Below are 26,822 nucleotides of genomic sequence, written 5' to 3' on the forward strand. Positions count from 1 at the left end.
TAGGGTACTCAATTTTTTTTTTACCTGAAATCAACTCATAATTTATTATATAGTTCACTTATAATTTTTATTAAAGTTCAAGTCATTAAAGTTTGAAATTTTTCATCACGTTTTTCTTGTGACAAGTTTGTTTACCAGTAAAAGATTAAAAAGAAACAGTGCTTGACAAGGTTTCATAGTTTAATATTTTACAAAAATGACTTCTTTAAACTAAATGAGTTTTGGCAAATTTGATGATTTAGATAAAGTATTTGCTTTTTCAGGTTAGAATATTTGTGTGTAAGTTATCAAATGGTCATATTTTAAAGTATTCCTTTTTTTTCTCTGTTTATATATATATATATATATATATATATATATATATATATATATATATATATATATATATATATATATATATATATATATGTATATGTATATGTATGTATATATCAGCATTATTGGTGTTTTAGTTTTATGTGTTCCTAAAATAAATACCCTAATTTAAAAATTTTTTAAAAAAACTTGACCTGAATAAAAAAAAAGCTCATGTCATTTAAGTGAGAGCCTTTTATTTCAAGTTTATTGAGCCATGAGGCATTTGCAAAGACTGTGTTGTAAAAAGGAACTCTCTCTTCGTAAGTTCTCTACATCATTATTTCTAATGCGTCATAAACCAAAACCGGTCAGAGATCCGAGTAAGCGTAACTTCACCGGCGAAAAGTTAGTTGAAAGGTTGAAGAAAAAAGAAGCTGATATACAAGCTCAAAAGGTTGTTAACATTGTTCTATTAGTTTAATAATTTGGGTAAGTTTTGGTTTTTGGCAAAAGTTCAGATTTCTTTTAGCCATACAAAGATGCAGTTGCAGCAGTTGTAGCTCGCTTCCAAAGAGAATTGGCAGAGGAAGCACGCCTTAAAAATGACATTCTTGGAGAAATTGCAAAAAGGGAGATGGAAGAAAGAGAACAAGCACTCAAAAATATAGCTGTTATTGCTAAGAGTAATGAAGAGCTCCGGATGAAAAGGTTTGAGCTATAAAGTGTGTTTATTGATACAATATTGGTAAAATAAAATTTTTTTATGTTAAATATTCAACAGTTGTTTTACTAAGTTGTGAGTTAAGAACAGGAAGTAATAATTAGTCTAATATTCTAAGTTATTTAAGTTACAACTATCAACTATTTGCAGAGAAGCAGAAGTAAAGTTAAAAGCAGAAGAAAAAAGACTGGCAGAGGAAAACGAAAGGCTTAAAGAAGCTTTATTACAAGAAGACATACGCAAAAAAAATCGAGATATCGTTTTAAGATTAATTGTAAGGTTTTATTTTGTCTTCAATATGTGTTCTTCCTAATGTATTCTTTCTTCCGAGTTCTAATCTTAATAAGTTTAAGTGTTCATGATATATTCGTCAACATTTGTTTCTTTCATTATACGATCTTCATGATTTTTTCCTAAGAGACATTTTTGATTTACGCTTTATTTGTATCACATTTTTTCTTTTTATTTTTTTTTCTTCTTCTTTTTGACGCACTTTTTTTGGGGTGTGACATGGTTTCTAACTATCTTAGGAGGAGAGCAAGAGCTTTGTGACTTTAGAGAACTTGGACGAAAAAATTACAGTGGCGTTAGAAAATGAGACTTATTACAATTACGCAATAACTCCTTACGGTGAGAAAATCCACTCAAAAAAGCCCCCTGGCAATTTAGGATCTTGGAAAGGACCTAGTCCGTCAGCATACATTGCAGGAGGAATCAAACCAAATAGTGCGGAGTGGAACGCTGCGTTTAAAGCGGTAGAGAAGACTTCATGAATACAATCGCAAAACTTAAAATTTTTTAAACAATGTTTCGTACAATGTTGTTTTAGTTTTTTTATAAAAAAAAAAATCCGTCGTTACAAGATATATGGTTTTCTTTATCTCCAACCAACTCAATTACACACATCGTCTCTCCTTTACAAATCGTCTCCTGACCAACGTCTACAATTGAAATGAAAGGTATACACATCTAACACTTTTGTTTTAACAGGATCACTGAGTTATTAAACAAATTTAAAATGAAGAAAAAAAGCAGGATTTGTTGTTGGATTTGTTGTTGTGTATGTTGTTGGATGTGTTGTGGGTTTATTTGTGTAATTTTTTCCTTATTTGCGTTACGGCATATGCTTTTCAAAATCTTCCAATTATAGGAAATGTGTTCATAATTTTTTTTATCTGTTATGTACATGCAAATTTTCTGGCCGAACGGTACATATTTTCTTTGGCAGAATTGTATTATCTCAGAAAAATAGTTTAATACCTTTTTCCAATGATAATTCATATAGAATTATCATTGGAAAATTGAAAGATATTACGAATATATATAGAAATTACATAAATACGTATATGATTTATGCAATATTTTACGATGATATTCACCTGCATGAAAAAAGGAAGAAATAATTAACAAACGTTGTTTAGATGGCGGGGAGTTTTAGCGAATTTATTTACTTTCATTTTCTTTTATTCTCTTCATTAGTTTTTATTTCATTAACTTTATAATCAAAAAGTCTCATCGAGTTTATCATCTGCAGCAGATTGGTTCATTGTTGAGCTTTGTCTGCCAAAAAAAATATTTTAGAAAATCTCGCTTAACAGAAAAGTATTTTTTTTTTTTTTTTGTGAACCGTTTAAACGTTGCAGTAGTATTTTGTTTAATGCTGTTTGTTTTGTTGCGTGAAAATATTTATAGTGATCACAAACTGTTTAAAATGCTTTTATTTACTTAATGAGAGAATATATCGTCGTTTTTTTTTTCAAGATTTACTATCAAAAGGTGAGCATTATGAAATTGGTTATCTGTCGTTTGGTATAAGAATATTGAAATCAGTGAATGATATTTATATTTCTTGTTACTACTTTTACAAACCAATCTGGCGACTACATTACTATTAACCAATAATAAAAGACATTGCCGCGCAGTTATAAGTAAAATGCAATAATTTTTTCATTTTTGTTCCGTAAATTTCTCTTAAGCCTTTTTTTTTTTTTTTTTTTTTTTTTTTTTTTTTCTTTTTTTTTAACCTCTGGAATGATCTTTTATATCTCGGGGAAAACTCTTTCAAAAGATTTTAGGGTTCCTAACGCAAAAAAAAAAAAAAATTTTCTGGGATTTAGTTCACGTTATTTGCCCTTAGTGGCTTCTTCATAATTTTTCTTTCATAAACTAAGTTGGTTACGAAGGAAATTCTAATGCTATTTTCTTACCTTAAATGCGTATTTGAATTTAACTCAGAACGTTTTTGTCGAGCTAATAAATGTTAACAAACAACGGTATATAATTGCTTGCAGTTGTTTGATAAAATAGAGCCTTTGAATAAAAGGACAGAGCTGTTATTTTAGTGGCTAAAAATAACTTCTCAGACTGCGAACATTCAGTTATAAACGCCTTTTCTTTTTTTGCCGCCGGAATAGAGAAAATAAAGAAGCAACTATAGTGTTGTGTCAAATCGTCTTCCAATCGTTAAACGTACTTTTGGTAATTCCTACTTTGACAACGTTACTTATGCTGCAGCCAGCATGGCTGCTTTTTATGTAATTTTGTTCAGATAAAAATGAATTCACGATCTTTAGATAAGAAATTTTAGCGAGCTCAAAAAGGTTTACACTTTATATTGAAGCGGGAAGACTTTTTCCGCTTTGATATCTAGAATTTTTTTTTTTTTTACACGAAAGTTTCTAAGCAAAGTGGTGATGTTGCAGGTAGGATTTTGTGATAAACTTTCGATTAATTGACTTTGAATCTTATAAAAATATCGTGGGTATACTCGCAAAAGACGTTAAGTCGAAAATGGGCAGTTTTGACTTAATGATACAGCATTGTAAAGTTTACAACGCTCTACAAACTGCCAAAATACACCAACTCGAATGAAATGTTATCTTTTCTCTGATTTTAAAATACATTTAACGTTAAGTTATAAAACGGGTATTTTTAAGAAAACTTAAATAGTTGATTTCTCTAAACGGGGATTTTTGAGTTAACGTTTTTTGCAAGTATACCCACGAAATATAGTTGAATGGATGTAGTACAGCTGTACGATTAAACGAATGAATTTATAATTAAACCATTGCTTATGAGTTGCGAGTTATTGCTTATGAGTAAACGTTCGACGAGCGAATGATATACTACAGGGGTTGAATGTGATAAATTATGAATAAAGTTAATTTCATGGAAATTTTTCTCTCACACAGACATCTCTTAAATATAGCATCCTTCTTCTTCTAAGATTTCCGGTTGTTTTCTTAGAATAATCTAATAAGATATTTTTGCGGATGCGACAATTTTTTAAAAATGAAACTAATCCAAACATGCGCAAGAACATAAAGAGTAGAAGAGTAGAAATTTGAAAAATGGTGTCCTTCCAGTTTAGATATGCTTCATTCTCCTTCGTCAAATGACAGCAGCCTAATAATATTAATTGAAAAATAATAGTTTTATTATTGATTTTCAATTTAAAATATCCGGTTTCACAAGCAGAGAAAGGAAATATCTGATAAATGAAATTATTGTTAAAAAATGACAATAGAGGCTTGTGTATTTATTACATTTTGCGAGTAAAGATTACAGAGTCTTTTATTTTGAACATAAACATCAGAGATAACGACGTTTGTCATTAAATCTAACGTTTGTATGTTAAATGGCGTGCGAAGAGAAGTGCGATAGAACTTGCAGACCTGCAGAGAACACTAGAGCTCTTAATAACGGTATTTATTGTGCACAGTATTACAAAGCTACAAATGTATAGCTCGCCTTTACAACTCGAAAAATAAGCAAATAAACAATTTTTATTTAAAAAAAAATATATCGAAGATAATAATGTTTAAATATGAAAAATTGATGTGGGGATTATGTTAAACACAATCAAAGAAGAGAGAACTACAAAATCATAGTCAGAGAAGGTTGATGTCTTTGAAATTTGTTACGTGCTGCAAATCTATATAGTAAGCAAAAATATACTGTAAGATTTCAAAGGCATTTTTTTAGTTCTTTACATGTTTTTATGTATATCAAACAAACGACATCAACCAACAACATTTATTAAAAAGCATTTTCAAAATTTTCAAAACGTAGCTAACTTTTTCTTCGTAGCAGCAAGGCCATTCCGTATGTATTCGTCGTTGAATGTTTTTTCAAAAAAAATTTGTGTTAAACGTTTAAATCGAAAAAGTACATTTTGTCAAAATCAAAAAGTTGTGAAATTTTTTCTATTTTTTCTACATGTGGTTTGCAATATAGCAAAGTTTTTGCGTGGTGATATTTGGGCGACTAGTAATATGAAAGTTTTTTTTAGAGCGTCTTTAGGATGGCAGAAACTATAATTTAATCACAAATATGTTAATTTAATCAAAACATTTTTCTTTTTTATAGAAAATATCCGTTTGCTAAAAAATTTTAATAATAAGTTAATTACGAGTATTGTATGTACGAAACAAAAAATTTGATCAAAAACATTTTTTTAGAGGATATTGCAAGTAAAAAACCAGGAATGATCATTTAAAACAAAATTTATTTAAAAAACTAGCCTTATTAAAGTATATATATGTATATATACCTGCATATACATGTATATTTGTAAGTGTGTATATATGTGTATATATGTGTGCGTATGTGCGTGTGTATATATATATATATATGTATATATGTATATATATATATATATATATATATATACTAGTTAAAAACATTTACTCCATAAAAAAAAATTATATAGCGTATAATGGATTTCCTTACGTGACAAGCTTCAGCATGTTACAAAAATTGTTTGAAAGTGATCCAATCACAGCAGAGCAGGTCAATCGATTTTCGAACTTCTAGGATGAGAAATAAATTTTAGCATTTTATTACTCATATAAGAGGAGTGTTAGATGATTATATCCTTAAGATCAATGAAGATTCGACGGTGGTGCTGGCTTCCTTACTGATGCAGTCTGTGTTTTGTTTAAAAATAAAAAAATAGGCTTTTTGAAGATAAATTTGGTTAACAAGACCAATAAAAAAAATGTAAACAATCTCATGATCACACTTTGAGATTGTGTATTATCGCATTACCCATGATGCTCACGGTGTAGATACAAAAAATTATTAAACTAAAAACTTGGATTCTGTTGGTATACATAGAATACTTTCAATAATTAATGATTAGCACCCAGCTGAAGATAAGTTATACTCAGATTAAAGAAAAAATAAAAGCTACTTAGCAACTTCTTTCAGTATTTTTTTTTTCGGAGTCAGATTCTTGACAAGATTGAACTAAGATTGTAGAGGTTGTTTATTCTGTAGAACTACTTTTTCTCACTGATAGTACCCAACAGATGATGCGGTACTCAGGAAAAGTATTTTAAAAAGCTTGTTACAGGTTTTGAAGCTGATAATTGGGAGGAGTGGGTGAGAGGGGGTAATGTTCTAACTTTTTAGAAAATATCTCAGCTCTTGAATCTTTATGTAATTTATGAAAGCATCCTAAATCTTACAAATGTTTTTGTTTTTTTAAAATGCTTACAGAAACCTTGGTAACAAGGTTCCCCTAAAATAACTGTAGTTCATGTTACTCAGTTCCTGTACATAATTATGAACAAAACGTATCTAGGAAAGACTTTAGAATTTGGAGTGAATATAAATAAGAGTTTTGTCTTTTGTATAGTTTGTATTATAACTTATTTGAAAGCACATATTTTTTCATGAAGATTACACAAAGTGAAACTTTGATTATGTTAGTTTATTTGTGATTAAATAGTAATTTCTCTGGCTTAAACAATGTTCAAAATAAATTTCGTAGCTTAAAAATTTCGATTCTGTTTATTTTGAAGCGCCGAAATGTATTCGTGTTAAGATTTGCTTTAGAATTAGTTTAACATGTAGAAAAGCGTGGTAAATTTCAAAATGTTTGGGTTTTGACTCGGTGTATTTTTTAACTTAAGCACTCTCAACACTTAAAACAAATATTTTTGAAATTTTTTTGTGTATTTTAGTAGTTTTTTTTTAATGTTTCACACTGTTAATGTAATTTTTAATGTTTCATACTCTGTTACCAAATTTTTTTGGGGATATGAATTTGGGGATATAAAATTTCTTTGGGGATATGAATTTGGGGATATAAAATTTCTTTGGGGATATGAATTTGGGGATATAAAATTTCTTTGGGGATATGAATTTGGGGATATAAAATTTCTTTGGGGATATGAATTTGGGGATATAAAATTTCTTTGGGGATATGAATTTGGGGATATAAAATTTCTTTGGGGATATGAATTTGGGGATATAAAATTTCTTTGGGGATATGAATTTGGGGATATAAAATTTCTTTGGGGATATGAATTTGGGGATATAAAATTTCTTTGGGGATATGAATTTGGGGATATAAAATTTCTTTGGGGATATGAATTTGGGGATATAAAATTTCTTTGGGGATATGAATTTGGGGATATAAAATTTCTTTGGGGATATGAATTTAAAGGAATCAAGAAAACAATACCTCACGGATTAAAAAGAGTTGCGGTGCTAAAATTATTTCACCAAAAAGGCCCTCGGTCTAAGTGGCCAGTCCTTTGTACCAGTTTCTGGTGAAAAGCTATTATTTTAGTACACGTCTTTAGCATTAAATTAGGTGCTTGTACTAAAAATCATTAAATTTATCATGATAAAATTATTTCATATGGATTGACTCCACACTTTTATTGAGTCTCCTTTTAGATATTTTCTATTTCAAATTTTCACACTTTTAATTCTTAATGAACGTTTTTGTACTCTGTGTTGTTTTATTTGTTAAGTTTCTCCGACAGAAAATTATTTATCTACGAACGAACAAAGTGAAACCTTTATGGGCCGAATTAAAAAACTTTTTTAAAAAAAATTATTAATATTTTCAGAAAACTTAAGGATCTAAAATTTTTTTTCCTGACATCAATTAATTCCTTAAAATAGTTGTTGTTATTTGGCAACATTGGTTTCACATGGGGAAATATTAAAGATCAGATTTTGAGGTACACTTTCTTTTGTCGTCTGCCAACAAGGGCCTATAAATGGTTTAGTAAAATATGCTATTTTGTAATAATGTCATTTTAGAAAATTCGCGAAGTCGGTAAGTGATGACAAACGTATTAAAAGTAACTTCAATATAATGTTGTTGCTGCTGTTGTGCTTCTGCTGTTGTTGTTGTTGTTATTGTTGCTGTTGTTGTTGTTGTTGTTGCTGTTGTTGTTGTTGTTGTTGTTACAAGCATCAACAGATTGAATGTGGTCAATTTATTCCTCAAGCAGAGATACCTCCCATCCATTTGCAGCGAGCGAATGAATGTCTTGTAATTAATTTTCCAAAACGTTATAAAACTTGCAAAAGAAATTAGGCAAACAAAAATATATTTTTGAATTAATAGAAGTTATTAATTAACAGAGAATCAGCATGCAATTAGTCAATCAATATAGATTAAAATACTCGTAAGCTCGTTTATTTTTAATCTTTTATTGCAAACCTAAACTAAATTAGCTGTCTGATGTTGTTGAGCTATCAAAGCATCAAATCAAAACTCATGGAGTTAAGACCTAATAAATTCGAATCCTTAAGCTTGAGATTTTTTTTTTTTTTGTCTTATAAAACTGCTGGGATGTAAGAAATTTGTACCTTGGTGATAGATAGCATAATATTTTTTTTTATAAACGAGTTAAATTGGATTTGTTGAGTTAAACGATATTGGATTTACTTTGCTAAACGAGCCGGACTTTTACAAATTGATTTTAAAAATCATTAGCTCTCACAGCTAAAGATAATCTTTACAAATTTAAAATGTTCACACGTTCTTTTTGATAATTCATTGATAATACAAGATTGTTTCATCTTTGATAATGCGTTAACAACGCGTGCTAAAGAAAATTGACTAGTTTCTATTACAGATATCCAGTGGGAGAGTAATCTGAAAGTATTTTTGCTGAAGGTTTCGGAACATTTAATTATATCTAATTATTAGCATAATTTTTGACCAACTGTTTTTATTATTAACCTGTTTATAAATAGATTAAAATAATCGTTTTAATTGTCTATTTATTGATATAAAATGTTCCCGTTTTAATATTAACAAGGAAAAGGTTACCATAGCAGCTAAAGAATAACAATTGAAACAAAGTTAACAATTCCGGTGTACGTGTGCGCGCGTGCGTGTTGTATTTTTAATGAATAAAAAAAACGCTCGTCGCACGTTGCGATTTTTCCTCGTGACTCACAAATCTTCATTAATGCAGCTAAACAACTACAAATGTGAAATAAATGGATGACGTTATCGTTGAAAAAATGTTTAATTTTTAGAAATCGTAGTGATGTATAAAATTTTAAAAAATAATTTAATAATAAAGCTGCAAATACATAACGTATCAATAAAATACAATTCTTTCTAAAATTTGTTTATGTTTGGGTTGTGTATGTACTCAACACGTATTTAGTTCAATAGTTTTCTTCTAATGTTAATAAATAAGCATTCTTGCATTTTGCGACTTTTCTATTCATAGTGGTATGTATGAGCTAATTAAAGAATATTTTTAACAAGTAATTTTGGATAATAGTTCAGATTGACAAATTTGTCAATTTTGTGACTTGTCATGTTTCTAAAGATGAAAACTTTGTTTTATAATCTGTTGAGGTGTCAGTTCTTAAATAAAGCTGGACAAAAAAAAAAATATACTAAAAATCTACGTCATTACTGAAATCTGATTAAGAATCCAAACAATTCTTATCGCATCTAAAAGGATTTCGGATAAATTCTGTTAAGCGCTGTGAACGAGCCGACCAGACATTTGTTACTGTTTAAGGCATTTTTAAATTCTCGATATAATTGTTTGGTAGCAAAATGCACTGGGAGCTTATAAGAATAAAACCGTTCACCGCTGTGTTTGACTCTTCTGAATTTACCAGATTATTTCTATAATTCAATTATGATAATTTCAAACGTTTATAACTAATAGAACAACACAACTAATAGAATAACACAACTAAAAGAACAACACAACGGAACGTAGATAATCAAAACCTCACGTTTATCACCGTTCACAACAATAGCTTTGTATTTTCACAAAACCTAAATGCAGTTTGTTTACTGAAAAACTCGTTTTTTAGAAAGCTAAATTTTTAATTTCAATGGAGTTAGAAGAATTAATGACGAATCGATCTCTGCTTGAAAAAATGACAGATGCTGATATCCACCCGAGTAGTTTTAGGATCCCGCCAAAAAACCAAGCTCTTCAGCAAAATTGCACAAAGCCAAAAGAAATGTGTATTAGTTATAAGAAATCGAATGTGTACGCCGTCGAAACAACCGAGACACAATGTGGAGAGCTAGAACCCGATGATGGTCGAGGGTGTAAATTACCTGCTAAACTTAAAAAACTATTTAAACTCTTATGGATACTGGTTCTCTTATGCTACATATTTGGGATGCCAGTTATATTATATGATTTATACACGAAGCTTGCGGCAACTAAAGTTCAAATAACAATTCTTGAAAATAACTTTGGCATTAACCTAAAGCACAAACAATTGAATACTGAAGCGCTAAAAGTTAGCGAGCGAGAGAGTCAAGCGAGTGGCTTACTAAACGAGAATCTTCAACAGAATTATAACCGACCAAGTGGAGCTGAAAAACGCTTGACGACTCTTACAAGCGAAATAGAAAAAAAGATGGAGTATTATATGCAACGGTGAGCATGTTTATGTTAAAATAATAGTAAGAAAATTCTTTTCAATTTTTTTAAACTATAAAAAAGCCGTCCAATGCAGGAAACTTACATTTAAAACCTCGCAGGGAACAAAATGCAAATCATTTAAACGAGTCATTAGCTTATTCCTAAAAGATTTTTGTGTGCTCAGACTAGTTTTAGTCATTTACAATATTTTTTTTGAAAAAGTGAAATTTTTCTGGTTTGAATTAAAAAAGTCGAACCGACGTATCGTTTTTAATTTTTTAGAAGGTTTTTAAAGTCTGTGCAGAAGATTATATCTTAGAAAAGAAAGGTCCGAATAACCTCAATAAAATACAAAAAATTTTGTAAATATTCTTTTAAATATTCAGAGTATCTGTTGCGACAAATTTGTATGATACCTAAGAAGTTAAAAATGTGTTAAATTTCTTAATTATATTCGAGTTTGAGAAGATTTTGGCATCAGTGGTGTTCTTTTCACGACTTTATTCACTTATTTTAGAATAAACTATCTGGAGCTTGTAGAAAGCTGGCTCAATGAAACAAAACTCAACTTATCAAAAGCGAATACCAAAGATGAATGCAAATGTCATGTTTTAATTGGAATGCCTGGAAAACCAGGGCCAATTGGAACTCCGGGTCCGCCGGGTCCGCCTGGTAAAATCTTTTTGTTACACAAGCACAAAACTTTCATAAATTAAAAAAATATTTTTTTTTTTTAGCCTTTAAATTTTTTAATTTTGGGTTGGTTTAATAGAGGTAAAATTGGAAAGTAAGGTTATTCTATACAGAAGGACAAATTCTACTAACTCAGTTGTAATGGTCATTGTAGGGCTTTCTGTTGTGTTGAGTTTTTAGGTGAGGTAACTTAACATAAATGTTAAAACCCCTCTTACAAAAAAATACCCAAACCCATTAATTCTAGTGTAAAAATATTTACATCAAAAGCGCATATTATCTATATCATAATCAACTCACTGTTAAAATATTTATTAATTAATTTGGTTATTACTTTATCAATAATGAGTATTTTTCATTTAGGAATGGATGGCCAAACTGGGGAACGTGGTTTTTCTGGGCCAAGAGGACCGCCGGGTAGAAATGGGGAAAAAGGAGACCCTGGTGACCCAGGTATACTTCGTATACTACAATATACGATGAAAATATTTACACCTTATCGAAATGACGACACATTCATTTTATTTGAATTATAGGTGAGTGCAACTGTCAGTTTGTTTATCGTGGGAATCCTGGTAAACCAGGACCACCAGGACCAATTGGGCCACCTGGTTTACCTGGACATCGCGAAACTCAGGTATACTTTAAACATAATAAAAAACCAGTTAAATACCAAGTGAGTTAACAAAAATCTGTGATCTTCAAATTTTTTTTAAGTTTGGTGGAGAACGCGGCGAAAAAGGTGAGAAAGGGATGAAAGGAGATGTTGGTCCTCCAGGAAAACCAGGTTTGAAAACTTTATTCACACAAACAACTTCATATAACTTGTAAATTATTATCAACAAGAATTTTATGATTTGAATAGGAAAACAGGCATGTGATGGGACAATTTTAAAAAATGCGGTTTTAAATGCTCATCTTTTAGGCTACAATGGTACTTGCTCAAACTGCGCACACACTAAATATCACACTACATATACTCATTGGGGTAAATCATCATGCAGAAACGATGTTAATAGATCTACTATTTATAGTGGTAATAATTTTTTTTTTAATCAGAAAAAGAAATTTAGTTTCAAAAAAGTTTTTTTTTTAATAAACAGTTATTTGTGCCCATAATTATGAAAGTGGTCTAAATCATATATTTCTTGTTTCGAGATATTTAATGATTCGCATTTGAATAAATTTAAAAAACTCCGTATAACGTTGTTATTACAACTACTTTTTAAAGGTTCATTTTTGACGATATCGTAAAAATTACATTGAATATATTTAGTTTAAAATCATGTCGTGTGAAATAAGTGATAAATTCATTTTTTTTTTTTTAATTTTGACTTAGACTACTTTCATAATTATGGGCACCTTTTAATTATTTTAATTACTTTAATTATTTTGATTTATTTTAATTAATCAACTTTTAACAAGGTTATGTTGGTAGCTCATACCATAACTCAGACGGAGGGGGATCCAACTACTTGTGTTTACCTGTATCTCCTAAGTATGATAAACACGATAATGCCTCTGATTTTATGTCTCGTGGTTATATTTATGGAGTGGAGTTCGAGCTCGGAGACTCAAATATATTTGACTCCAAATCTGTTGGGCAATATTACAACGCGCTATGCTCGCTGTGCAGCGTGAAAGAAAAGACAAACACTCTGATGATACCCGCAACAACTGAATGTCCTGTAGGATGGTACAAAGAATATCAAGGATTTCTTATGTCACAAAAGAAATACTTACAACGAACAGAATATATATGCGTTGATCAAAAACCTGACTTTATTGAAGGCACTAACGAATGGGAAAAAGGTGGTTTTTTGCACTTTGTTGAAAGTAAATGCGGAGTATTGCCATGTAAAAACTCTTACAAAGAATACTGGGAACTAAGCTGTGTTGTCTGTACAAATTGACAGAGTATTTGAATATTAGTAAGTTAACAGGAAGATAATTAGCAGTTGCATATACTAAAGATAAATGCTGAGTGTCGTCATTGCTCAACGATGAGACGTTGCTAAGCTATTGGATTTGCAACAGGATGTCATTTCTAAAGATTGTATATAGCTTGCACTGAATTGACTTTTCTAAATGTGCAAATCCACAGTTCTTCATAGTGAAGAAAAATTTCTGTGTTTCATGGTGAAGAAAGAGTTTCTGTAATTCAAGAGCTGGACTTTTGTATTTTTCCATAGTAAAAGCATTTGTTTAATGCGAACGCTTTAGTAGTGAAAATAATGATAATGACTTAGATAATATTTTTATATTTCATTCTCAGGGTTTGATTTATATGATGACGCATTAACATCAACTTTTAAATATTTCAATGTTTTTTAATTAATTTATTGTTCATTGAAAATTATAACAGCTAGTTTAACATTTTTTTTAATAACAAAGTCATTTTGATTTATTGCCAAATAATTACTAAATTTAAATTAAAGTCAGAAAAACATTCAAACTCATCAAATATAAAGTCAAGTACCCTCAACCGCTTTAATACCATTGGAATCATTTGGTGTTTGTCAGTCTTAACAAAGAAACTTTTAGAGCGGTTTTCAAACCTCACACCTCTAAAATTTGTTTTTAGCCAATTAAATTAAAATTTAAGGTGTTAAAATGTCAAAAAATATGAACACTGATTTTTTTGCGAGACGTGTCAAAACTACTGTTTTCAGTAACCATAGAAATCATTTATAATCTGATTGATTTGTATTTTATGATTCAAATGCTTCAGAGAGTTCTTCCAATTCTCTTTCTTCGACATTCAACAGCAGTTTTTAGGAAAGTACTTAGTATGTAAGGTCAGCTGAGAGTAATTTTCTTTTTTGCTTACATCCCTGATCATTATTTTATACTACATAACAAACTTATAAGAAAAAAATATCAACCGAATATAACAAAGTGAAAATAAAATCAGAAAACTGGATACAAAGTGATTAAATTTAACAAAAAGACTTGTGAACAATACTTTCTGAAATTATTATTCGGTGAATAGATTTAAAATAATAGCAATATTATTATAATAAATATACTAATTATAAATTACATTTTTTACTTATCTATTCCTTTACATATAAAAATATGTGTGTATATATGTATATATATGTATATGTGTATATATATATATATATACACACATATATATATATAAATATATATATATATATATATATATATATACACACACATACATACATACATACATACATACATACATACATACATACATACATACATACATACATACATACATACATACATACATACATACATACATACATACATACATACATACATACATACATACATACATACATACATACATACATACATACATACATACATACATACATACATACATACATACATACATACATACATACATACATACATACATACATACATACATACATACATACATACATACATACATACATACATACATACATATATACATTTCGTCGACCATATTAGTAACATTAAATAACAATTAAGAAGGATTAAAACGGAAGAAAATTTTCTATTTTAGTGTTCTATTTTATTTCATCAATAAATGCCATATAATAACTTTATTGTCTACTTATGTTAGTGTAATTCTAACTATAATTATGCAAAAACTTGCTTACACTTTTGCAATTTAATTTCTAAAACATACAAAAATATTCGGTGAGTTTTAGGAAAAATTTTTACAACTACTAAAAATAGCGAGAAAAATTATCAACCGCATCTAAAAAAAATTAAATGATTTGCACCTAAAAACTATAAAAAGGCTCCAAGCTTTTGTATTTTGATAAGGATTAAAGTAATACAATTTACAAAGTTGCATTTCAGGTATGTTGTTTTATAATCTACAAAAGAATGAGTTGGCATACAAAGTTTGTCATCAGATTTAAACATATATACTTACCCAACGATGTTATCTTGATGTCTCCTGATGACATCATTTTATTTTAAAAACGAGACAAAAAATTTTCCGACAAAACTTTATTGCATTGATTTAACATCAATGCAATCCTTACAACGTACAACTGCAACTGTGTTTCAATATTTTCCACAATGACTTTAACATCAATGCAATCCTTACAACGTACACTGCAACTGTGTTTCAATATTTTCCACAATGACTTTAACATCAATGCAATCCTTACAACGTACAACTGCAACTGTGTTTCAATATTTTCCACAATGACTTTTTAGCTATTTTAGCTTCAATCAAAAGAGTCTTTCAAATGAAATCTTATGACATGAACTAATGTAAAGATTTATGCCTTTATCGTCGGTTCTTTCGACATGACGACCTTTAAAGTACAATGCATTTATATTGCATTATCTAAATTAAGTTTCGCAATTTGTGACATCATCTAAATACGCAACGAAAATTACGGTAACCAATTCTTTTTTATTCTGAATGAAAAAATTTCCTTGGAGAAAACATCCCAATTTTCTACTGCACCAATTCCAACATAAGAGTCTTTATGAGTATGGGTTTCCCTATATTTCCCAAATATTTTTAAATCATTTTGAGTAAAAACTGATAGATCAAAAAGTTAATTTTGACAGTTTTTTTGCACGAAAGAATCGGAAAGATTTTTACAAGTTTTTATAAGTATTAAAACAATTTTTGCACTCGAGCATTTCAATTTGTTTTTCCTTAAATTACGAATAATAGAGAACTTCTCTTTGAGAATTTTGAAATTAATCGAGTTTACAACAGTTTTATATAAAAAGTTGTAATGTTCCATTAAAAAAACTTGGGATATCTACATCAAATTACTTTCTGTAATTTTGTTTCAACTCTTGAAAATATTGCGCATTTATTTAATTAAATCCGTAGGAATTTTTTTTCAAAAGTAACAAATTTATGCACATAAATTTTGATAATTTCAAACGTTTATAACTAATAGAACAACACAACTAATAGAATAATACAACTAAAAGAACAACACAACGGAACGTAGATAATCAAAACCTCACGTTTATCATCGTTCACAATAATAGCTTCATATTAAAATTCGTAAAAAAAATCGTATAAAAATTTATCTCGTTAATTTTGATAAGCTTCAGCTGCTGCAGAAACGAACGAAAAATTTAATCGATGAACAAGTAGAAGCTTTCAACCTGGCAGATCGCGAGAAAAGTTGTATTTATTGTTATATAAAAGTTGTATTTTGCATACGACTGTCCAAAGCTTGTCGTACGACATGTTGAGCATGAAACCAGAACACATAGATAAATACAAGTTTTTTTTCTTTCCAAACTGGTTGAGGAACAACATCACCAAGAAGTAAGGAAAAAAGTTTTGTTTTCCGATGAGAAAATACAGACGGGATGTAAAACAGACATTATAACAGAATTTGGGCGCCGTCGAGTGCAGAAGCAAACGAAAAAGACAGTTCTCAAGCGAGAAAAAATTCAACAAAAAATGCAATAAAAAAACAACGACGGTTCTCATATTGGAAGACAGCTTTAACCATCAAAAATACATCAAAAACGTGCCTTTAGTGGAGCATCAATATGACAGGAAGTTTTTCGAAGCTAACTAGACATTTTAGCAATATGATTCAAGCGTTCATATCATGAAATGTCAAAAAAATTTTGTAGGGTCAATACTCCAAATTTGATTTCAAAAGTTCGGCCATTGAATTGCCCAGATATAAATCCCTTTAACTAAATGCATTTTTAACAAACTTATAACCTGTATGCAGTAGGTTTGTTAAAAAAGTTGTTTGTTAAAATACTTTGATCATCCAGATAAAGACAATCCGTGAGAATTTTACAGAAAGATTTTCTCTTAGGCAGTTCCTTAAAATGGTATACCCAGGGTATGAATCTAGGTTCTCCAAGAGCTGATCTATCACTTCAATATTTTTCAGGAGTTTTTGGCAATCATTGCCAGCAAATTGTCCGCCATGATATGGTTGGATTGTGATGTTGAGTCTTTTTGGCCACTCATCTGCTTCTGGCAATGCTTCTTTTAGTGCTTTGAACAAGTGATTTACTATCCCAATAAGCAGATGAATTTCCATTGGGGGAATTATTTCGAAAATGAATTTGCTTGGATCAGCTTTTAGAAGCGGTTTATGGACAACATTGTTGAAAAACTTTGCCCTACTAATGTCAACACCTTTTGAAAGAAAGTCTGTGTAACAATTTTGAAGATCAGACAGTGTCCTGAGCGCACCTTTTTCAGCTAAGTTCTTTGCTTCACTATCACAGTATAGGCATGGATGTGAGCTAGAGTGACATTGCAAACCACATAAAATGTTAGCAACTTTCAAGTCGCAAGAAACCACAAAGTCTACATTTTCAGGTTGAACAAGCTCAATAAAGGTTTTGATGTTGCTGTAATTCTCATGTAGATCCTCTGCAACTGCAATTAGAAATTGCTTTTTAACTCCACTGTCTTTTAGAGCTCGAGAGGTGACAATTTTTTTTGAAGGTGGACTGCTTGAATCATCTTCATCATTCATTCTTTGAAGACTTACTGTAAGCTTTAGGAAGCCTCAAATTTTAAAAAACCTTTTTATGAAATGTAATCTTAGAACAGACAAAATGGGACCATTAAAAACAGGAAAGATACAAAATTTATTTAACAGGTAATGGACGACCTCCCTCAGTCACTGACAGCCTGATTGTCCCACCTGACGATGATTCTTGACCTTTGATAGTTGCAGAGGCTATCTGTTCAAAAACTTTTTTGTTTTCTGTTGAAATTTCTCTAAGGTTTAAATTCAAAGAAGTAGAGTTGCATTTATGAGGTAAGCCTTTCCCTAGTGGTAACAAACAATCTGAACATCTTTTCAGAGGATTTGTGGGATTTGAAGCTGTAGAATTATCCAAAGGATGTTTTTCAGTCAGTTTCAGCCAACCAATTCGGCAAATCAGGCAGTTACAGTTGGAACCTCTTGTCACAGTCTTGACATTGATAGTTTGAAAATTGTAAAGAGTAGGCAGCTTGACAGATACTCCTCTTTCAACCCTTCTAAGTTGATTTCTACACGTTCCACACATTCCAGTTGGAACTCTAGAGTCCAAAAAATCAATGTCTGCTGAAAAAATGTTTTTAAATCCCTCAAAGGCTACACCAGAAATTCGTGAACTGCACTTTTTCATGCATACAACACACACTATTTTTCTACACTCTTCGTGAGATTTGGCTCTATTGGGTATTTTGAAAGAGTCCAAGTAAAGTTAAAATTACAAAAAGTACTTGTTTGTGTTTTTATTTGATAAAGCACTTATTTTATTGTCAGCAACTAATAAAAAAATTTATTTTTTTACAGCTTCCTTATTTCACTATTAAATGGAATAAATATGTAACACTGTAACATTAAGTACTAAGCAATAAAATGGACAAAGCTATTCAAAAAATATGGGCTTAAAAAAACATTTAAAACACTTCGCTTTTACAAGAAAGCGAATTAGCAGGTAAAGATACCCCTAGGGTTATGCAATTTAAAATGGATTAGCAATAAAAGCAATCTAGTTTCATTTTGTTTATTTTATATGATTATTTTTTATCAAATTTTCTTTTTTTCTAGTGGTTATCTATCAAATTCTATAGTTATTCATAAATAAGTATCATCTTTACTTCCTTATGCCTTTAGGAAAGGAGCCAATAATATGAGAAAGTTCAAAGTCATTTTTTTTCCTTGGACGTAGGCAGATGATTTCAATTTTTTTATTTTTTGAAACATGGATGTATGGGCTACCAAACGCAATTAGTTTTATTTTTTGAGCATGACTTTTATGTTTTGAGGCTCTCCGGACAGGTGTGATTGGAGGGAGACTAAGCTTTTCGGTCTTTTCAGTATAATATTACGCAATTAGTATTCGGTGATTTAATTTGCAGTTACTAACTAACATGTAACTAAAAAAATACTAAGTATGAAGCGCATTAAGGCTATTTGTATGTTATTTTGGTATAAAGGAGGAGATATTCAATAAATTGCCAACTTTATTTATTGATAGTGAAACGAAAACTTCAACAGTTTCTTTTCAAATTAATATAAGTAACCCGGCATTATTTAAAAGTCTTTATACACAGCTTAGCCCATTCTTCAACTATTAGAACAGTTTAAAAATCGACTTCAACGGTATAGAGAATCATTTGTAATTGGGCATTTGTAACTGTACTGTGGAAATATTAGGCCAGCTGATATTAACAAATTTTTACCAAAAATTTTGTGAAAGAAGAAGTGCTTTAGCTTAATGGCATAGCTAGCAATTACGTGCATCAATAACTACAAGCTATAGAAGCTAACTTATAAACATTATGAAGTAGAAATTAAAACAAATTTAAGTTACGTATAATAACGGAACTAGGAGTACAGAGAAATAGCCCAAAGACAGTTTTACGCAAAATCTTGGTAATTCTATCAACGATTATCATTATCACGATTTAACGCCATTTTACAGATGAATCTGAAATGTAGCGTTTAATCAGGAGCTCCTAAACATTTTTCTTCAATTGCCCCCTTTTAACTTTTTTCAGAATAAGTCCTATGTGTTTCAGAAAAATATCCCATGTTTAAATAAACCTTTTTCGATTTAAATTTAAAACAATTGATGCGAGTTATAAGCTTCTTGCACGCAAGGTCTTTAATATCTGGTTCAGTTACAAATAGTGCGATGCGAGCATCTGACTCCACGTGTAATCTGTTTCTGTGTTCGGTTTTAATGATACTAAAAACTAGAAATTAATTTTTATACTTTTTTTTAAAAAATATATTACAGTTTTACTAACTTTCATTCCCTCTCTAAAAAATCAAAATTCCTCACTGGGAAGGAATCCCCCGCCCCCCCATTCTGGAAACTGATTTTGGTGGGAATGCAAAAGTATCTAATGTTATATACTCAACAATTATCATCGGGTAAATTGTTTTCATGTTCACAGTCCGTCGTATCGGATCTAAGTACCTCATTGTCACTAAAAGTTTTACTTCCAACTCGGTAAGAGGAAATTAATGGCCGGACAATTAAAATCAGAACCTCCAACGGTAATTTCTCGGTTCTCTTACTTGGCACTTCACTGTGTGAGTTGACAACAAAATCGAATGTTACCAAAAACATGTTGAGCAAATCTATATTTGTAGAAATACGTGATTTTTTCCTGGTATGAGCGGAATTTTTTCCTGGTGCACGTGGAATTGATGAAAATCTTTACTGCAGGTATCTTGAGACTACTGAGAGTTGCCTGATTGGAAGAATGCATATTTTAATAACTTCGAAAATATTTATAAGAAATGCGTGCACAGTAACAGGTACCACGGATATAAATTTAGATAAAGAGCTTTGGTTTTAGAAAAAAATTTTTTTTTCAAACTTGATTAAATTATTATATTAATCCAAGGGTAGCGTTCTCATCAATATACTGAAATTTTTGAATAGCTTAGCATTCAATCCCGTATTCTCACCCCTAAACTCCGGCTTTATAGGATTTTGTATGTCTTTTAGGCGGGTTGCCTTTAGTCATAACATGTTTTGCGGTCCAAGCTGAGAAAACTGTACACTTCCAGTTCTACATATCTTACAGACATAGGATTAGCTCTTATTAGGGGTGGTAAGTTTTGCAGATCTTGAATAAGGGTTTCATAATTGTATCTTGGAGGCAAGAGATATAGGCTTATCAGTATCCCAACTTTCCGTTATGAGCCGGAAGATTTTGCATACTCCAAAGGGTATGGATTTCTGATAGTCTGTAAATTTATTGAACACGTTGCTAAAAACACGACGCACAAACCTTTTGCCAACTTTCGTCTTAACTTTTGGCAGTACTAGGCATTTTTAGAGCATTTTATTTTGCCTCCAAAAAAACCAAATTGTTGAGAGTGAAACTGACAGCTGCCTTGTTATTATTATACCTGAGTGCGTACTGCATTTAATAGCTGTTGCACCAAGATTAACTGGTATAGCCCAGACATACTGACCAAGCAATTTAAACATGCCTGAAACTTCATTACCTACTTTAAACTCTTTCGTGTTTCAACTCCTCATCAATAATTTTACTTTATTTTTTATTCCTGATAAAAGTATTTTCAAAATTATATCCAGTCTCCCAATTAAAAAAAAATACTACAACTGCATTTTTTTCAGTTGGATATGTCACACGCTTTTCTTTTCCTCTTAAGAAACATATAGAAGTATCATATAAAGTTAGTTTTATACATGACTGTATTTTCATTACCTAATAATACCTTCAGGAGCACGGTGATCTAGTGTAAATACATCTTTGCATAGCTAGATTCTTTAAGCTCTTTATTTGTGCGTTTAAAAAAATTCAGATTCTCACAAAAACTCGAGTTTTGAGTCTTTAAAACTATTTCATTTAAAAATTTTAACCAAAAATTCGTTATTTATTAACGTGCAGTTAGTGGTAAATTTAAGTTAAAATTGCTAACGGATAACAACGTAATGTTTTCCTCTTTTTTTGATTGGAACATATGAAATTTATTATAAGCAACTTTTGAAGATGCCAATTTAAGGTGCATTAATCCAGTATTATCAATTACTTCAAAATTTTGTATTATTGGAAATTGCTTTTATCAACCAGTTAATCTCCCGTTTTTTGCCAAAATAAAAATAAAAAAAAGACGTCAAAGAGACTTGGCGCCAAATATTTTATAACAAAATTAAACTTTTGATATTTTAAGAATTTCTCTGCAGAGACCTTCATGATTCGTAACTATCGAATTGACGAAAAAACTAGAATGATTTTTTAAAAACTGAAGAAAATCGAGAGTTCCTCCACCGACACCAAAATAATGAGTCTTTGCAGCGAAATATGCAACACCGTTCGGCGATAGGTGTTCTTTTAATAAACGTAGCAATTTTGGGTAATATTCAACATTATATATAGTTTCAGAAGATAAAATTAAATCAAAATTTTCTTCGTTTTGCCCTGAAAAAAAAAAACTCATATCATCCCAATCTCCAGAATAAAATCTTAACTTCTGTAACTCTTCTTCGCCAAGTTCAGTTAAAGACTGATGTACACATGGTAAAGTAAATTCTTCGATTACTTCACTGTTGTAGTCTTGGAAACAGACGGCTTTAGCTCCAGAGAAATAACCAAAAAGCCCTAACAAACCAGAACCACATCCAAGATCAAGGATCTTTTTGTTAAGCATGCATGCTTGATGTTCATTTAGATACCCCAACAAATCAAAAGTACATTCCCAAACCTTGAAGCCGCCTTCATATATACCTGGTTTTAAATCTGATGTCTCCAAAACAGACTTGAGTTCTTTTTCTTTAACTCTTTTCTCAGCAATCAAAGGATTCAAATAGAACAATTGAATATCTCCGATCTTTGCATCTTTAAAATCGTCAGAATTCAAACAAAAAGCTTCTTTTTTACACAAATGTTGGCGGCACGCTCTAAACTTGTCTTTGTTTGAAAGTTGAACCAGTGTTTCGTTGTTGTGTTGTGTTTCACCAAAATTAAATTTAAATGACATTTTTTGAACCTTAAACAAAACACTAAAAAAGTGAACAAAAATAGTAACAGTGGAAAACAAGGGGGCAGGAACGTAAAACTACATCAAAAATTACAATAGAGCGTAAACCCTACTAAGAAACTCGTTAAGTAATATTAGAAATGCTTCGTCTCAGACGTTTGACTTACCCTAAGTCCGTCCCTGAGTACTGATTTTCATAACCCACATGAGTCAGGCAACTTTTTCATTCTTTATAGGCAACATAAAAGAAATTTAACCGTAAAAAATTAATTTACCCTAACTTTAATTCCAACACCCCCCCCCCCCCCCAAAAAAAAAAAAAAAAAAAACTTTTTAAATAGGAAAGCAGAAATAAAATCATTTCACAAATAAAAAAAAAAGGAAAAACTGAAAATAAACAAATAGAGCATCTTCGGAAATTTAAACTCCGTAAAAAAATATTCTTAAAACTTAATTGCTGTTTTTTGTCGAAGTTCTCCTGCCTGTTGACGTAATTTTTCCCTCAACTCCTCAATACGTAAGTCTATTAATGCCGTATTTTCTCCATCAGCGGTCTGCTCAACTTTTTTAGTCGTAGTGTTTAGTGAATTTTCTTTGAGGTGACCCCTCTCTTTAATTGGATTTTGCTTATAAATGTTAAAATACTCTGGGGATAGCGTTTCTAGGTAAAGAACCTTTTCTTCAAGTTCTTTAATATGAGTGTATATATCTTGTTCATCGCTAATTTTCTGGTGCGAATTTAAAACAGAGCTGAGATTATCAAGACGCTCTCGAAGATCAAAAGGCAATTTATAGTATGGTAACGTCGATGACGGATGAGAAGGATGCCATGAGCTCAATTTTTGGTTTTCCACCGTACATTTTTCCTTTCGTTGAATATCATTTGTAACTTTCTGTATTTTAACTAAACTTTTCTTACTCTGTCGAGGAACAAAAATGGCGTCAGTACGTGCACAGGAATTCAGTGAATTTTTATCTTCGCTAATACGACAGAATTCACGTCGATTAAACGCGTCACTTTCGGCTCTCTTACGCTTCATGAATGCTGCAATACGGCGCTCTACTTCAGCTTTATCGCAAGTAACTTGAACAAACTTTTGATCAATCATTTCGTGAAGATGATCTGTTTGCACATCTTTATCACGTGTTGGTCGCACGGCATCCATCCATTGTTTAATCTTCATAGGAAATACCCCCGAGCATTCCAATACATGCTTTATCTCTTCTAACAAAGACCAAACTAGGTTCACAACATTTTGGTCATTATTATGCTTAGCAGTGCCAAATAACGAATGTAAGTTGGGTGCGTAGTTATGGTCGTTATCAGTACCATCAAGTTTACAGATGAATTTTCTTATGCAACTTATTAAATCTTCAGAAAGACTCATCTTGAGCTGCTAAAAAAAAAATGAAATCAATTATTAAGATTTTATGAGTTTCTAGAGGCACAGATACACTTGAAAAAAAAATAGTAAAATTACTTTTATATAGTTAAGTAACATCACAAAATTTAACCAATCACAAAATTTAACACATCACAAAATTTAACCAATGAAACAAACTTAAGTTTAAATAACTAGAACGAAACTACAAATCGTTTGTAAATTCAGTAAAAAAAGATCGACACCAAACAAATTTTGAACTTAACAACGTAAAGTCAACAACTATGAAAAAGAAATTGAAAACAGAAAACAACAGCAATTATTAAAACGCCGCCATCGTTTTCATTGCCAATTCCTAACACCATTTCTTGTTCACTACTCGAGTTTTCTTTGCGCAACTAAGATCCTGGGAAATGTCGTTTAATGAGCTCAATGAGTTTATCCAATTCTTCTTCAGTCTTTAATCGTTCGTCAAGTTCCTCCACGACAAGTTGCATTTCAATTATAGATGTCGGTTTTAAATTAACCAACTGAAGTTTCTCAGCTTTCGTAAAATTGTAGTGTTGCACTGCTTTCAAAAAGTTCTTTACTTGATCATTATTTTGTGTTTTGCATGGGGTTTTCTCTAAATATTTCAAAGTTTGATAGGCAACGGTGGCTGTATTTGTGTGCTTGTGTTCAACAAGCTTTTCTTTATCGAGAAGTTGAAAAACCTCGAAATTGCTGAGATATGCACAATTCTCACTTACTATTTCCATGACTGTTAAGAAAAATAATCACAAACCGAAATTGTTAAATAGTTAATAGATAGTTTTTATTAATATTTATCAATTAGTTTTTAACTGGTTACGACATTTATAATATAATCAAGATAATATACCTATGATATTTATAATATGCTGAAGATATTTAAAACGATAAATAAAAAATAAAAAAATAGAGGCTAATTTACAGTGTAAAGTGCAAACATCAATCCTACTTTCACATTAAGTGCAATATAAATGAATATAAATAAATAGTAATCATAATTTAGGCTGTAGCATATAATAAAAAAACCCTCGTATAACTATACCTTTATCCTATTTTTGAGTTTAATTTTGAGGATGGTATTTTACCGTCACAACGTTGTTGAGATATTATACTTCTTTTAGGAAGATGTCATTATGAATATCAAAAAAAGATGCCATTAAGAGTATTAAAAAAAACGAAACATTTTACTTGTATGGAATCTTTTCACACAAATTTAACAAACTTTTTAAATTGAAACATATTTATTGGTGAATAACATCATTATAAAAAGGCTCATTCCCTAATATCAGTAATATGATTAAAGTTTAATATATAAACGTTAAATAAAAAAAACGTTTCTCAAAAATTCAAGTGTAGCTCATTAGCTCGTAAAAGTAACAACAACAACAACAATAATAGTAATAACAATAAAAACAATAATAATAACAATAATAATAATAGTAATAATAATAATAATAATAATAATAATAATAATAATAATAACAATAATAATAATTATTATAATAATAATAATTATAACAATATAATAATAATAATAAAATAATGATGATGTTGATGATGATGATGTAGATAAAAATATATATATATTTTTAAAGTAATATGTATTTCAATCCACATTCATAGATAATTCTCATTTAATAATATAGTATAAAACCATTTTGCAGACTTCGTCAATCTACACGTTTTAACACGTTCGCTGCCGAGCTATTTTAAACTATGCCAACTTACTACGAGTATTCTCGTAGTTGGCAGCGAAAGTGTTAACATTACAAAAACTTTGTATTAATTGTAAACCCGTCAGAATTACGAAAAAACATTTTAAAATTTGCTCAACAAATCAATAAAAAAATGTTCTTAAAAAAGAACTTTAGAGAATTTTAAAAATTTCCCACGTTTTTTTTTAAAAAAAAAGTTTCTATAATATAGGAGAGGCAGGCAAACTGCGGTTTTTTGGGCTTATTCAAGCGCCCCTCTAACGTCAGTAAAAAATATAGACGATAAAACAGAGCAAAATATTTACACGATGGTTTTAGATTCACACAAAAGACCCCGTTTTTTTTACGTGTACCATATTTTTACTGTTTGTAAATTCTTAACTTACTACAAATTCCCTTACATACTTACATATTTGACAATAGGAAAAATAAAGCAAAGTTTGTAAACTATATAAGTAAAAAATAATTTATATTCTTTTAACATTTTTATCTTTAATTTTTTTGTTAAGTTACGCTTTTTTATTATATCACATTTATACTATTACTATACTATAACTATTTGTAATACTTTTTATAACTATTATAATATATATATATATATATATATATATATATATATATATATATATATATATATATATATATATATATATATATATATATATATATATATATATATGTAATAACTATTTTAATACGTTTTAAAACTATTATTCGATTAAAAAACAGTAAAAGATATTTCTTTTATAAATATTGTAAAACTTTTAAAACATATACAGTAAAAGAGATTGCAGAATACAAAACCACCATATCATATTTCATCTAGTTTTTATAGATTTCTGTTAAAACAATTTTCGAATGCG

The 26,822-nt window shown here is 30.0% G+C and overlaps 5 protein-coding genes across 6 annotated transcripts; 2 read left to right on the forward strand and 3 right to left on the reverse strand.

Annotated features, from left to right (window-relative positions):
- Positions 1-424: 424 nt before the first annotated feature.
- Positions 425-2,755, forward strand: LOC145180518 (uncharacterized). Its single transcript, XM_080055422.2, has 4 exons — positions 425-751; positions 827-1,005; positions 1,169-1,292; positions 1,549-2,755. Exons 1-4 carry the CDS (start codon positions 572-574, stop codon positions 1,789-1,791), a joined length of 726 nt encoding a protein of 241 aa, XP_079911548.2. The 5' UTR covers positions 425-571; the 3' UTR covers positions 1,792-2,755.
- On the forward strand, positions 2,647-13,769 carry LOC145180514 (uncharacterized). Of its 2 annotated transcripts, none has more exons than XM_090083510.1 (8): positions 2,647-2,794; positions 10,118-10,698; positions 11,201-11,355; positions 11,740-11,829; positions 11,913-12,013; positions 12,094-12,163; positions 12,302-12,412; positions 12,802-13,769. In XM_090083510.1, exons 1-8 carry the CDS (start codon positions 2,747-2,749, stop codon positions 13,287-13,289), a joined length of 1,644 nt encoding a protein of 547 aa, XP_089939636.1. In that variant the 5' UTR covers positions 2,647-2,746; the 3' UTR covers positions 13,290-13,769. The 2 variants fall into 2 exon arrangements, with proteins under 2 accessions (XP_089939636.1, XP_089939637.1); XM_090083511.1 differs by lacking the exon at positions 2,647-2,794 and adding an exon at positions 4,735-4,959.
- An 8,204-nt stretch (positions 13,770-21,973) lies between these two features.
- Positions 21,974-25,420, reverse strand: LOC145202576 (MAP3K12-binding inhibitory protein 1-like). Its single transcript, XM_090083531.1, has 2 exons — positions 23,000-25,420; positions 21,974-22,841 (listed from the first exon to the last, which is right to left on the reverse strand). Exon 1 carries the CDS (start codon positions 24,218-24,220, stop codon positions 23,276-23,278), a length of 945 nt encoding a protein of 314 aa, XP_089939657.1. The 5' UTR covers positions 24,221-25,420; the 3' UTR covers positions 21,974-22,841; positions 23,000-23,275.
- On the reverse strand, positions 22,005-22,832 carry LOC145202577 (histidine protein methyltransferase 1 homolog). The gene has a single exon (XM_080075564.2). It carries the CDS (start codon positions 22,830-22,832, stop codon positions 22,005-22,007), a length of 828 nt encoding a protein of 275 aa, XP_079931690.2.
- On the reverse strand, positions 24,613-24,972 carry LOC149890682 (DNA-directed RNA polymerase III subunit RPC9-like). Its single transcript, XM_090081949.1, has one exon. The coding sequence runs from the start codon at positions 24,970-24,972 to the stop codon at positions 24,613-24,615; it is 360 nt and encodes a 119-aa protein (XP_089938075.1).
- Positions 25,421-26,822: the final 1,402 nt, after the last annotated feature.

This window comes from Hydra viridissima, unplaced genomic scaffold, assembly GCF_058129835.1.
Source record: "Hydra viridissima isolate aposymbiotic clone 2 unplaced genomic scaffold, HvirCarnegie_v1 scaffold_3, whole genome shotgun sequence".
Classification (NCBI taxonomy): domain Eukaryota; kingdom Metazoa; phylum Cnidaria; class Hydrozoa; order Anthoathecata; family Hydridae; genus Hydra; species Hydra viridissima.

Coding starts and splice junctions, on each gene's coding strand:
- LOC145180518 (XM_080055422.2), top strand. CDS start 572: ATGAGGCATTTGCAAAGACTGTGTTGTAAAAAGGAACTCTCTCTTCGT. Junction 1,006..1,168: donor GAAGAGCTCCGGATGAAAAG/GTTTGAGCTATA, acceptor AACTATTTGCAG/AGAAGCAGAAGTAAAGTTAA. Junction 1,293..1,548: donor ATATCGTTTTAAGATTAATT/GTAAGGTTTTAT, acceptor TAACTATCTTAG/GAGGAGAGCAAGAGCTTTGT.
- LOC145180514 (XM_090083510.1), top strand. CDS start 2,747: ATGAGAGAATATATCGTCGTTTTTTTTTTCAAGATTTACTATCAAAAG. Junction 12,164..12,301: donor TGGTCCTCCAGGAAAACCAG/GTTTGAAAACTT, acceptor CTCATCTTTTAG/GCTACAATGGTACTTGCTCA. Junction 12,413..12,801: donor TAGATCTACTATTTATAGTG/GTAATAATTTTT, acceptor ACTTTTAACAAG/GTTATGTTGGTAGCTCATAC.
- LOC145202577 (XM_080075564.2), bottom strand. CDS start 22,832: ATGTCATTTAAATTTAATTTTGGTGAAACACAACACAACAACGAAACA.
- LOC145202576 (XM_090083531.1), bottom strand. CDS start 24,220: ATGAGTCTTTCTGAAGATTTAATAAGTTGCATAAGAAAATTCATCTGT.
- LOC149890682 (XM_090081949.1), bottom strand. CDS start 24,972: ATGGAAATAGTAAGTGAGAATTGTGCATATCTCAGCAATTTCGAGGTT.